At 43.5% G+C, this 13,174-nt stretch overlaps 1 protein-coding gene across 1 annotated transcript in view; it reads right to left on the bottom strand.

Annotated features, from left to right (window-relative positions):
- Positions 1 to 204: 204 nt before the first annotated feature.
- The window catches only part of ubr1 (ubiquitin protein ligase E3 component n-recognin 1), a 42,359-nt gene continuing 29,389 nt past the window's right edge, over positions 205 to 13,174 (bottom strand). Inside the window, exons 34-45 of the mRNA XM_036954818.1 lie at positions 13,024 to 13,172; positions 12,861 to 12,916; positions 12,667 to 12,763; positions 12,486 to 12,553; positions 10,436 to 10,671; positions 8,720 to 8,856; positions 6,898 to 7,006; positions 6,696 to 6,752; positions 6,518 to 6,595; positions 6,232 to 6,402; positions 5,509 to 5,610; positions 205 to 3,748 (exon numbers count right to left, since the gene is read on the bottom strand). Of these exons, the coding sequence (XP_036810713.1) occupies positions 3,607 to 3,748; positions 5,509 to 5,610; positions 6,232 to 6,402; positions 6,518 to 6,595; positions 6,696 to 6,752; positions 6,898 to 7,006; positions 8,720 to 8,856; positions 10,436 to 10,671; positions 12,486 to 12,553; positions 12,667 to 12,763; positions 12,861 to 12,916; positions 13,024 to 13,172 (1,402 nt within the window). The 3' untranslated portion in view covers positions 205 to 3,606. The remainder of the gene's footprint in view (positions 3,749 to 5,508; positions 5,611 to 6,231; positions 6,403 to 6,517; positions 6,596 to 6,695; positions 6,753 to 6,897; positions 7,007 to 8,719; positions 8,857 to 10,435; positions 10,672 to 12,485; positions 12,554 to 12,666; positions 12,764 to 12,860; positions 12,917 to 13,023; positions 13,173 to 13,174) is intronic.

Raw genomic sequence — 13,174 nt, 5'->3', positions numbered from 1 at the left:
CTAACCACTAGGCTACCCTGCCGCCCCCATATGATGCAATGAGGGTGATGAGAAATACTTAAGTCATACAGTATCTTCTCTTTCATTACATTTTTTTGTTTTTTTTATTTACTCTTCAGTGTCTGAAAAGAGAGTAAGTGCAAAATGAACAAACAAACATGACATTTGTGTTGATATTCCCAGTCAGACAGAGGGCACAAGAAGTCGTCTAGATCATGTCTTTATTCAGACAGCCTGGTTATCATACAGCACTGAGGAAAAACAAAACCATACAGTATATGCACAAAACTTCATTTTCCTGAAAAGGTTGATGTAATATCAAGTGTATTTTTATAGCGATTATTCTTTTTCCACGTAGCTACTCTCCCATAAAATGTACATAATTGTTGTCTTAAATACACTAAATGTAGTTGTGATGTGCTCTTATTTACTTGTTAGATTAGTCATGTGTACAGAATATATTTTGCGTTGCTGGTATGAACCTTTTTGTCCCCATTAGCTACAATATGATCTATTTGAATGTCATTTTCACAGCACAAATAATAATTTCAAGAGCAGTTGACAATGTTCCCATACACAATTATTTAAAAGGAGTTACAACAAAAGAAGCATCTAATAAGTGTATCAGGTTGGCAAAATATGGAATTTCAGTGAAGACCCGACTCTTTTACATGTACATATATTGAACACTTTAGTAACTTTATTTCAAAGTGCTTTCAGATTAACATTTAATTGCTATCTAATTCATTCAGATTACAATAAGCAATGTTTGTACAATAAAATAGTTAATTATCTCTTCATATACTTTTGCATTTGACCAGTATAGAAATTGCTTGTATATCTGCAGTGCCTTCAGAAAGTATTCACACCCCTTGACTTTTTCAAAATGTTGTGTTACAGCCCGAACTTAAAAAGGACTAAATTTAGATTTTTGGGGGTCACTGGCCTACAAACAATACCCCATAATGTCAAAGTGGAATTATGGTTTTAGAACTGTTTATTAAAAAATGAAAAGCTGAAATGTCTTGAGCAATAAGTATTCAACACCTTAGTTATGGCAAGCCTAAATAAGTTCAGGAGTAAAAATGTACTTAACAAGACATAGAAGTTGCATGGTCTCACTGTGTGCACACACATACAATTATCTGTAAAGTCCCTCAGTCGAAGAGTGAATTTCAAACACAAATTCAACCACAAAGACCAGGGAGGTTTTCCAATGCCTCGCAAAGAAGGGCACCTATTGTCAGATGGGTAAAACATTTTTTTTTTTTAAAGCAGACATTAAATATCACTGAGCATAGTGAAGTTATTAATTACACTTTGGATGGGTGTATCAATACACCCAGTCACTACAAAGATACAGGCGTCCTTCCTAACTCAGTTGCCGGAGAGGCCAATTGTGACCTTCAAACAGTTAAGAGTTTAATAGTTGTGATCCTAAGAAAAGGATCAACAACATTGTAGTTACTCCACAATACTAACCTAATTGACAGAGTGAAAAGGAAGCATGCACAGAATAAAAATATTACAAAAACATGCATCCTGTTTGCAACAAGGCACTAAATTAACACTGCAAACATAATCTGGTTCAGTCCACTTTTCACCAGACACTAGGAGAGGAATTTGACCTGTCAGCAGCACAATAACCTAAAACAAGGCCAAATATACACTGAAGTTGCTTACCAAGACGACACTGAATGTTCCTGAGTAGCTTAGTTACAGTATTCTGCTTGAAAATCTATGGCAAGACTTGAAAATGGCTGTCTAGTAACGATGAACAAACAACTTGAAGACTGAAAAACTATGTGCAAATATTGTACAATCCAGGTGTGCAAAGGTCTTAGAGACTTATCCAGAGAGACTCACATCTGAAATTGCTGCCAAAGGTGATTCTAACATGTAGGGAGGGACTCAGGGGTGTGAATACTTATGCAAATGATATATTTCTGTATATCATTTACAAAAACAATTGCTAAATAAATAAATATATTTTTTAACTTTGTCAATATGAAGTATTGAGTGTAGATGGGTGAGAAAAAACGATTGAATCCCGTTTGAATTCAGGCTGTAACACAACCAAATGTGTAATAAGTCAAGGGGTATGAATACTTTCTGAAGGCACTGTACATTACCTGGGTCATTCCACGAATAGAGTACCTTTTGCATCCCTTTAATATTTAAACAGAAATTGTGCACCAATACTGAAGTTTAGAAGCCCATTACATTAAAATGATGTGCCATTTAATATTGACCACATGGAAAATTCAAGAAATCAGATTTTTTATATGAATATAGACTTGCCAAAGTCACAAAAGTCACAATTTTGACATGTCCCTCATCATGTTCAGACTTCTAGGAAGGTTTTAACCCACTTAACCCCATAAAGTCTCCAAGTTCTCACCATCATTGTAAAGCTCTAGTTATTTTGTTGTTTTGACAAAGTCAATTCTGAAGATAAATAATTATTTATGTGATAAGTGATTAAATCAATCCTGGTGAGTAAACGGAACTCTCGTTTCAATATGGTGAATCAATTCCTTTTTAAAATATTTTTTCAAAAGAAACATTGAACATCTAATAGAGAAATCATAGTGTAAAAAACAGGTGAGCTGGATCTACTATTTTTGGCAATTTTCTGGTGTTTGAAAGGCTTGAAATGCTTTAACATTTATTTGTATGTTTTATGTCTGAAGCTTGCATTTAATTGCCCCTACATTTAATTGCCCCTACATTTTGCACACAAGAAGCTTTCATTCCCCCTGTAACAGGGAGATGCATGACTGATTTAAGATGAAAACCTTAACCATGTTACTTTAATGCCACTTTACTGGCCCTTGGTAGTCCTTTTTTTAATTTAACTCCTTGAGATGGAAAACATGTTCTTTATTAAGTTGAGCATGTTCTTTATGTCAATGTTAAAATGAGGTGAAATTAGTTTTAGTTTTTTTTACCAAGTTACACTACCCAAAATGTACTCTATTTGTGGAAATACATCTATTTATATCATTTAAAAAGGGTGATGATCAGTAACATGGGCTAGGTGCCATGCAAAGTCTACTGTGACAGAAAGCAAAAAATATAGAAACAGGAAGCATGATCCCAAAGACATTTGCAAAAGAGTAAACAACTCCCACACTGCAAGACTCACTAAAGCCATTGTTTTATCATCTCTATAAAGTCTTAAAACAAAAGGAGATGGCAGAAAATTCACAGCATCACTTGGGAGAGATTTTATATACACAAGCTGACGGCATAAAGATACTGGGGTGTTTGATAGAAGTATTTTCCTTTAATTAGCTTTTCTATGGAGAAGGGGAACGTTATTCCTATCATTACTCATAGCCCTCTAACAGCAGACAAATTCAAACAAGGCGACTTTAGTTCCCAACCACCTCCCATCGCTCTCTGTCCTATCTGCACTCCCTTTCGGATCCTGGGGAGGAATGGCTGCACAGGGTCGCACCGCTCCCGGCCAGGACATATGTAGATGGCCGTGTGTGTGTATATGTATATGTATATATGCGTGTGTGTGTGTGGGCTGTGCCCCCTGGCTGTGGCCTCCAGACCTTGGCCCTACCCAGTAGCACACATAACCTGGTCTTGGGCTCACAGCATCTGCCATTCGAAAGCAAACATGACGTTGACCACCTCCAGGCTACGGGCAATCTCCTCCAGGATACAGTGCTGCTGCCACAGCTGGTGGAGCTTCCGGTACCTCTCAGGGCACAGGTGCAGAGGGTTCCCCCTCCTAATCTCACATTCACATACAGTCCGTCAGTGACACAGGTTTGCTTTACAAATATAACATTTTTCTACAGAACGACATCAGAGATACAGTGCCTTGCAAAAGTATTCGGCCCCCTTGAACTTTGCGACCTTTTGCCACATTTCAGGCTTCAAACAAAGATATAAAACTATTTTTTTGTGAAGAATCAACAACAAGTGGGACACAATCATGAAGTGGAACGACATTTATTGGATATTTCAAACTTTTTTAACAAATCAAAAACGGAAAAATTGGGCGTGCAAAATTATTCAGCCCCTTTACTTTCAGTGCAGCAAACTCTCTCCAGAAGTTCAGTGAGGATCTCTGAATGATCCAATGTTGACCTAAATGACTAATGATGATAAATACAATCCACCTGTGTGTAATCAAGTCTCCGTATAAATGCACCTGCACTGTGATAGTCTCAGAGGTCCGTTAAAAGCGCAGAGAGCATCATGAAGAACAAGGAACACACCAGGCAGGTCCGAGATACTGTTGTGAAGAAGTTTAAAGCCGGATTTAGATACAAAAAGATTTCCCAAGCTTTAAACATCCCAAGGAGCGCTGTGCAAGCGATAATATTGAAATGGAAGGAGTATCAGACCACTGCAAATCTACCAAGACCTGCCGTCCCTCTAAACTTTCAGCTCATACAAGGAGAAGACTGATCAGAGATGCAGCCAAGAGGCCATGATCACTCTGGATGAACTGCAGAGATCTACAGCTGAGGTGGGAGACTCTGTCCATAGGACAACAATCAGTCGTATTTTGCACAAATCTGGCCTTTATGGAAGAGTGGCAAGAAGAAAGCCATTTCTTAAAGATATCCATAAAAAGTGTTGTTTAAAGTTTGCCACAAGCCACCTGGGAGACACACCAAACATGTGGAAGAAGGTGCTTTGGTCAGATGAAACCAAAATGGAACTTTTTGGCAACAATGCAAAACGTTATGTTTGGCGTAAAAGCAACACAGCTCATCAGCCTGAACACACCATCCCCACTGTCAAACATGGTGGTGGCAGCATCATGGTTTGGGCCTGCTTTTCTTCAGCAGGGACAGGGAAGATGGTTAAAATTGATGGGAAGATGGATGGAGCCAAATACAGGACCATTCTGGAAGAAAACCTGATGGAGTCTGCAAAAGACCTAAGACTGGGACAGAGATTTGTCTTCCAACAAGACAATGATCCAAAACATAAAGCAAAATCTACAATGGAATGGTTCAAAAATAAACATATCCAGGTGTTAGAATGGCCAAGTCAAAGTCCAGACCTGAATCCAATCGAGAATCTGTGGAAAGAACTGAAAACTGCTGTTCGCAAATGCTCTCCATCCAACCTCACGGAGCTCGAGCTGTTTTGCAAGGAGGAATGGGAAAAAATGTCAGTCTCTCGATGTGCAAAACTGATAGAGACATACCCCAAGCGACTTACAGCTGTAATCGCAGCAAAAGGTGGCGCTACAAAGTATTAACTTAAGGGGGCTGTATAATTTTGCACGCCCAATTTTCAGTTTTTGATTTGTTAAAAAAGTTTGAAATATCCAATAAATGTTGTTCCACTTCATGATTGTGTCCCACTTGTTGTTGATTCTTCACAAAAAAATACAGTTTTATATCTTTATGTTTGAAGCCTGAAATGTGGCAAAAGGTCGCAAAGTTCAAGGGGGCCGAATACTTTCGCAAGGCACTGTAGATGTAATGAATGCTTCAAAAGCTAAGCGAGGAGATGTGGCCAGCTTACCCTAGCTGTGGGTCAGTCTCTCCGTAGTCATCAAGATAAGGGGCTGGGTAGGTGCTTCCTCGTGTCTTACTGGCCATCAGGACCATCTCACACTCTCTTATCCTAATCAGTGGGGGGGGCAAAGCAATCAGTAGAAGCTTTATAGAACATATTAACTTGTTTAACCACATGCCCACCCTGTCCCTACAGGAGCCCTTGTCCCCGACCCAACTGAGACACATGCCCACACTGTCCCTACAGGAGCCCTTGTCCCCGACCCAACTGAGACACATGCCCACCCTGTCCCTACAGGAGCCCTTGTTCCCGACCCACCTGGGGAACATGCCCACCCTGTCCCTACAGGAGCCCTTGTCCCCGACCCACCTGGGGAACATGCCCACCCTGTCCCTACAGGAGCGCTTGTCCCCGACCCACCTGAGACACATGCCCACCCTGTCCCTACAGGAGCGCTTGTCCCCGACCCACCTGAGACACATGCCCACCCTGTCCCTACAGGAGCCCTTGTCCCCGACCCACCTGGGGAACATGCCCACCCTGTCCCTACAGGAGCCCTTGTCCCCGACCCACCTGGGGAACATGCCCCCCCATGTCCCTACAGGAGCGATTGTCCCCGACCCACCTGGGGAACATGCCCCCCCCATGTCCCTACAGGAGCCCTTGTCCACAAACCACCTGGGGAACATGCCCACCCTGTCCCTACAGGAGCCCTTGTCCCCGACCCACCTGAGGAACATGCCCACTCCAGCCCCACAGGTGGCAGCGTGTGCGGTGCAGGCGCCCACCTCCTCCCCGTCAAGCTGGCTATGACAGCAGGTGCTCTGGGAGCACAAGATGGTCCCACAGAAGAGGCACAGGGTGGGGTGCTTCCTCTCATCGTCTGTGGAGTTAGGACACCTGGACAGGAGGGTAGAGAGAGAAAGAGGACTCAGTCTCCACTGGAACTCAACAGCTCACCAATCACTTAACCAGCGTATATGATAATCCAAGACAGACAGTGGTGGCTACTTACTGAAAGTGACTGGCTTGATTGAGGAGCGCGCTGTAATCCTCAGGAAGCTCAATTAACCGATTCCTTTTCCTGGGATAACTGCAATAACAATTTTATCAAAGATTCAGTTATTCATAGGGAAGAAAGGAAAATAAAATCTGAAATTTTTAATTCTGTTGCAAAGTGAATTTGAGCTTACCTGATTGTCTGCATTTCCCCTTTTAGGGCTTTGGTTACAGCTGGGTGCCCACACCATCTGAGACAGAGGCCATCAGTGAAAAATATATCTTAAGTACATCAAGTACATACAATTACCTTAGTAACATCACACATCTGATAATAAGAACATCAGTATTAATTTCAATGCATTTTGGCTGTGACTAACAGGTTATTGATATTACCTCTGTAATAAGGGAAAGACAGTCCCACGGTGCTCCTGGAAGAGCTGGAACACATCGCAGGGCAATGCCAGATAACTGCACAGTGCCTCCATCTGGCCTTGAGATGTAACTGCAGTCGAGACAGCATGAATGGGTCAGTCAGTAAAACCCTAACCCATTCAATCCCCGTACACCCCCAAGTAAAACTGTGAAGGACCTCGGCGTTACTCTGGACCCTGATCTCTCGTTTGAAGAACATATCAAGACCATTTCAAGGACAGCTTTTTTCCATCTACGTAACATTGCAAAAATCAGAAACTTTCTGTCCAAAAATGATGCAGAAAAATTAATCCATGCTTTTGTCACTTCCAGGTTAGACTACTGCAATGCTCTACTTTCCGGCTACCCGGATAAAGCACTAAATAAACTTCAGTTAGTGCTAAATACGGCTGCTAGAATCCTGACTAGAACCAAAAAATTTGATCATATTACTCCAGTGCTAGCCTCTCTACACTGGCTTCCTGTCAAAGCAAGGGCTGATTTCAAGGTTTTACTGCTAACCTACAAAGCATTACATGGGCTTGCTCCTACCTATCTCTCTGATTTGGTCCTGCCGTACATACCTACACGTACGCTACGGTCACAAGACGCAGGCCTCCTAATTGTCCCTAGAATTTTTAAGCAAACAGCTGGAGGCAGGGCTTTCTCCTATAGAGCTCCATTTTTATGGAACGGTCTGCCTACCCATGTCAGAGACGCAAACTCGGTCTCAACCTTTAAGTCTCTACTGAAGACTCATCTCTTCAGTGGGTCATATGATTGAGTGTAGTCTGGCCCAGGAGTGGGAGGGTGAACGGAAAGGCTCTGGAGCAACGAACCGCCCTTGCTGTCTCTGCCTGGCCGGTTCCCCTCTTTCCACTGGGATTCTCTGCCTCTAACCCTATTCAGGGGCTGAGTCACTGGCTTTACTGGGGCTCTCTCATGCCGTCCCTGGAGGGGGTGCGTCACCTGAGTGGGCTGAGTCACTGATGTGGTCATCCTGTCTGGGTTGGCGCCCCCCCCCCCCCTTGGGTTGTGCCGTGGCGGAGGTCTTTGTGGGCTATACTCAGCCTTGTCTCAGGATGGTAAGTTGGTGGTTGAAGATATCCCTCTAGTGTTGTGGGGGCTGTGCTTTGGCAAAGTGGGTGGGGTTATATCCTTCCTGTTTGGCCCTGTCCGGGGGTGTCCTCGGATGGGGCCACAGTGTCTCCTGACCCCTCCTGTCTCAGCCTCCAGTATTTATGCTGCAGTAGTTTATGTGTCGGGGGGCTAGGGTCAGTTTGTTATATCTGGAGTACTTCTCCTGTCCTATTCGGTGTCCTGTGTGAATCTAAGTGTGCGTTCTCTAATTCTCTCCTTCTCTCTTTCTCTCTCTCGGAGGACCTGAGCCCTAGGACCATGCCCCAGGACTACCTGACATGATGACTCCTTGCTGTCCCCAGTCCACCTGGCTGTGCTGCTGCTCCAGTTTCAACTGTTCTGCCTTATTATTATTCGACCATGCTGGTCATTTATGAACATTTGAACATCTTGGCCATGTTCTGTTATAATCTCCACCCGGCACAGCCAGAAGAGGACTGGCCACCCCACATAGCCTGGTTCCTCTCTAGGTTTCTTCCTAGGTTTTGGCCTTTCTAGGGAGTTTTTCCTAGCCACCGTGCTTCTACACCTGCATTGCTTGCTGTTTGGGGTTTTAGGCTGGGTTTATGTACAGCACTTTGAGATATCAGCTGATGTACGAAGGGCTATATAAATAAATTTGATTTGATTTGATTTGAAGTAGTCTGAGCCCTGAGATACCTACCTGTAGTACTGGAGAGCTCCTCTGGAGGGGGCACCCCTGTAAGGCAATTGAAGAAGAGGGCAGCGCAGCGCAGGAAGGGTGTGACCCCTCTCCTCACTCTGTCTGCCACTGAGCTCCCAGACACATCTGACCTCAGCCTGGACAATAAGACACAGTCACACAATCAAAAACAATTGACCTTTGACTGGATGAACATGAACAGAAAAATGTCCCAAAATGACCCACTGCACAATTTACAGAAAGTACACTACCAGTCAAAAGTTTCAGAACACCTACTCATTCAAGGGTTTTTCTTAATTTTCAAAAATGTTCTGCATTGTAGAATAACAGTGAAGACATAATAACTATGAAATAACACATAATGAAACATGTAGTAACCAAAAAAAGTGTTAAACAAATCAAAATCTATTTTATATTTGAGATTCTTCAAATAGCCACCCTTTGCCTTGATGACAGCTTTGCACACACATGGCATTCTCTCAACCAGCTTCACCTGGAATGCTATTCCAAAAGTCTTGTTGGCAGCTTTTCCTTCACTCCGTGGTCTAACTCATCCAAACCATATCAATTTGGTTGACCAGGTCATCTAGGTGTGTTGGGTCACTATCCTGTTGAAAAACTAATTATAGTCCCACTAAGACGAAACCAGATGGGATGGCATAATGCTACAAAATGCTAAGTGTGCCTTGAATTCTAAATAAAAATCAGACAGTGTCACCAGCAAAGCATCCCCACACCATCACACCTCCTCCATGCTTTATGATGCGAAATACACATGCGGAGATCATCCGTTCACCCACACCGGGTCTCACAAAGACACGGCAGTTGGAACAAACAAACTCCAATTTGGACTCCAGACCAAAGGATACATTTCCAACGGACTAATGTCCATTGCTCGTGTTGGTGTCATTTCGTAGTGGTTTAGTAGTGGTTTCTTTTCAGCAATACAACTATGAAGGTCTGATTCACACAGTCTCCTCTGAACAGGTAATGTTGATGTGTCTGTTACTTGAACTCTGTGAAGCATTTATTTGGGCTGCAATTTCTGAGGCTGGTAACTCTAATGAACTTATCCTCTGATGCAGAGGTAACTCTGGGTCTTCCACTCCTGCGGCGGTCCTCGTGAGAGCCAGTTTCATCATAACGCTTGATGGTTTACGCGACTGCACTTTGAAGAAACCTTCAAAGTTCTTGAAATGTTCCAGATTGTCTGACCTTCATGTCTTAAATAATGATTGATTGCCGTTTCTCTTTGCTTATTTGAGCTGTTCTTGCCATAATATGGACTTGGTCTTTTACCAAATAGGGCTATCTTCTGTATACCACACCTACCTTGTCACAACACAACTGATAGACTCAAACGCAGTAAGGAAAGAAATTCCACAAATTAACAAGGCACACCTGTTAATTGAAACGCAACCTCATGAAGCTGGGTGAGAGTACGCCAAGAGTGCGCAAAGCTGTCATCAAGGGAAAGGATGGCTATTTTAAGAACCTCAAATATTAAATAGATTTTGATTTGTTTATCACCTTTTTTTTGTTACTACATGATTCCATGTGTTATTTCATAGTTTTGATGTCTCCACTATTATTCTACAAAGTAGAAAATAGTCAAAGTAAAGAAAAGCCCTTGAATGAGTAGGTGTTCTAAAACTTTTGACCAGTAGCGTATATTACATTTAAAAAATACAGAGAAAAGACAGCATTCCTTCTCACCCGCCGGTACACTGTGACACAGCAGCATAGAGCTCTACTGCCGCCCTCTCCGCCTGTCCCTCCTCTCCCCCAAACACTGCTGTGTCATCTGTGGAGGAGAGGAGGACCTGCACCACGTGGGCCATGGTGACCAGGTGCAGGATGTAAAGGTGGTTGTAGGCAGAGCTGACGGCAGAGGGCTGCAGGTCTACCGCTTCCTCCTGGTAGAGCGCTGGAATGGCAAGCACCAGCCCCACCTGACAACACACAAAGAAAGGTTGGTTATCCCCAGAGCATGTGGAAGACCTACTGTATGCATCAAACAGAACATTAACTTCCTTCACTAAAGGTAACCTGCCTAAATGGCTAACGTCTGTAGCCATGAAGTGCTTTGAAATGCTGGACATGGCTCACATCAACACCATCAACCCAGAAACAGGTTGAGAGCTTCAAGTTCCTTGGTGTCCACATCCCCAACATACTAACATGGTCCAAGCACACCATGACAGTCGTGAAGCAGGCACGACAAAACCAATTCCCCCTCATGAGACTGAAAAGATTTGTCATGGGTCCTCAGATCCTCAAAAGGCTCTACAGCTGCGCCATCGAGAGCATCCTGACTGGTATGGCAACAGCTCAGCCTCCGACCGCAAGGCACTACAGAGTGTAGTGCGAACGGCCCGGTACATCACTGAGGCCAAGCTTCCTACCATCCAGAACGTCTATACCAGGCGGTGTCAGAGGAAGGCCCTGAAAATTGTCCAAGACTTCAGCCACCCTAATCATAGACTGTTCTCTCTGCTACCACAAGGCAAGCGGTACCAGAGTGCCAAATCTAGGTCCAAGAGGCTTCAATGCCATACAACACTCCTTCCGTACCTCCAACTGCTCTTAAATGCTAGTAAAACGAAATGCATGATCTTTAACTGATCGCTGCCCGAACCCGCCCGCCCGACTAGCATCACTACTCTGGACAGTTCTGACTTAGGTATTTGTAGTTGTCCACATATTCTAGGTATCTGGCTAGACTGTAAACTCTCCTTCCAGACTCACATGAAGTCACAGACATGAATCCAAAATTAAATCTAGAATTGGCTTCCTATTTCACAACAAAGCCTCCTTCACTCATGCTGCCAAACATACCCTCATAAAACTGACTATCCTACCGATCCTTGACTTTGGCGATGTCATTTACAAAATAGCCTCCAACACTCTACTCAGCAAACTGGATGCAGTCTATCACAGTGCCATCCGTTTTGACACCAAAGCCCCATATACCACCCACCACTGCGACCTGTATGCTCTTGTTGGCTGGCCCTCGCTTAATTTTCGTCGTCAAACCCACTGGCTCCAGGTCATCTGTTAGTCTTTGCTAGGTAAAGCTCCGCCTCATCTCAGCTCACTTGTCACCATAGCAACACCCACTCGTAGCACACGTTCCAGTAGGTATATTTCATTGGTCACCCCCAAAACCAACACCTCTTTTGCTGCCTTTCCTTCCAGTTCTCTGCTGCCAATGACTGGAACGAATTGCACACAAAAAAAAGTCTTATATCTCCCTCACTAACTTTAAGTGTCAGCTGTCAGAGCAGCTTAACGATCGCTGCAGCTGTACACAGCCCATCTACAAATAGCCCATCCAACCAACTACCTACCTCATCCCCATATGTTTTTCTGCTCTTTTGCACACCAGTATTTCTACTTGCACATCCTCATCTGCACATCTATCACTCCAGTGTAAATTGCTAAATTGTAATTACTTCGCCACTACTGACCTATTTATTGCCTTACCTCCTTACTTCATTTGCACACACTGTATACAGATGTTTCTATTGTGTTATTGACTGTACATTTGTTTATCCCATGTGTAACTCTGTGTTGTTTTTGTCACACTGCCTTGCTTTATCTTGCCAGGTCCCAGTTGTAAATGAGAACTTGTTCTCAACTGACCTACCTGGTTAAATAAAAAAATGATTAAAAAAGGGGCTCGTAAGTAAGCATTTCCCTGTAAGGTCTACCTGTTGTTTTAGGCGCATGTGACTAATACAATTTGATTTGATGGGTGACTTACCAGAAGGTGGAAGAAGTCTACTTCTAGAATAGAAGGTGTGCTCTCTGAACTCATGGTGGGTAACAAGGCTGTAGAGAGAGGCAACCAAATCAAATTTTACATAAAATACCAAATCACACAAAATAAGTTTAGAATGTTAGGTGGATGGATATCGTGTGTTGGGTGGTGTTTGAACATGTACCTCCTAACATGTCTGTGAAGTGCTTCTGAATGACAGCCTGGGAGCTCTTGAGGCGTTGGGTTGCAGAAAACTGAACCACAGCCTTCAGGCCCGCAAGCTGAAAAAGAAAGCAGAGTTACTGTGATAAAACCCTCCGAGGGGATAGGTGAAAATAGGTCAAACACAGTCCCTCCTCTGTAATCTATCTGACCTACCTGTCTGTTTTGTAAAGAGCCAAACAGTGTCTTATCCTCTTCCTGTAGCAAGTTCTCTGTTTGGAGAAAAAAAAAAACATACTGAGTAATGGTAAAATTAGTCCAGCTAGATTAAGGATGGAAAAATAAACCGATGGAGAGGTAGAGAGTCGGTGGGACTGACCGATGGCCTGGATGGTGAAGGCACAGGTGTTCCAGGACATGACGGGCACGGCGGGACACAGTTCGTTAGGGCCTGTCTGCAGCCCCACCCTGTGCACCGTGGTGGCACACACCACCAGCATCTCCGCTATACTGTCAGAGTACTTCCTCCT

Source organism: Oncorhynchus mykiss, chromosome 19 (genome assembly GCF_013265735.2).
Source record: "Oncorhynchus mykiss isolate Arlee chromosome 19, USDA_OmykA_1.1, whole genome shotgun sequence".
In the NCBI taxonomy this organism is placed as follows: domain Eukaryota; kingdom Metazoa; phylum Chordata; class Actinopteri; order Salmoniformes; family Salmonidae; genus Oncorhynchus; species Oncorhynchus mykiss.
The sequence above is the reverse complement of the archived record's forward strand: the minus strand, read 5'-3'. Positions and strand labels throughout refer to the sequence as shown.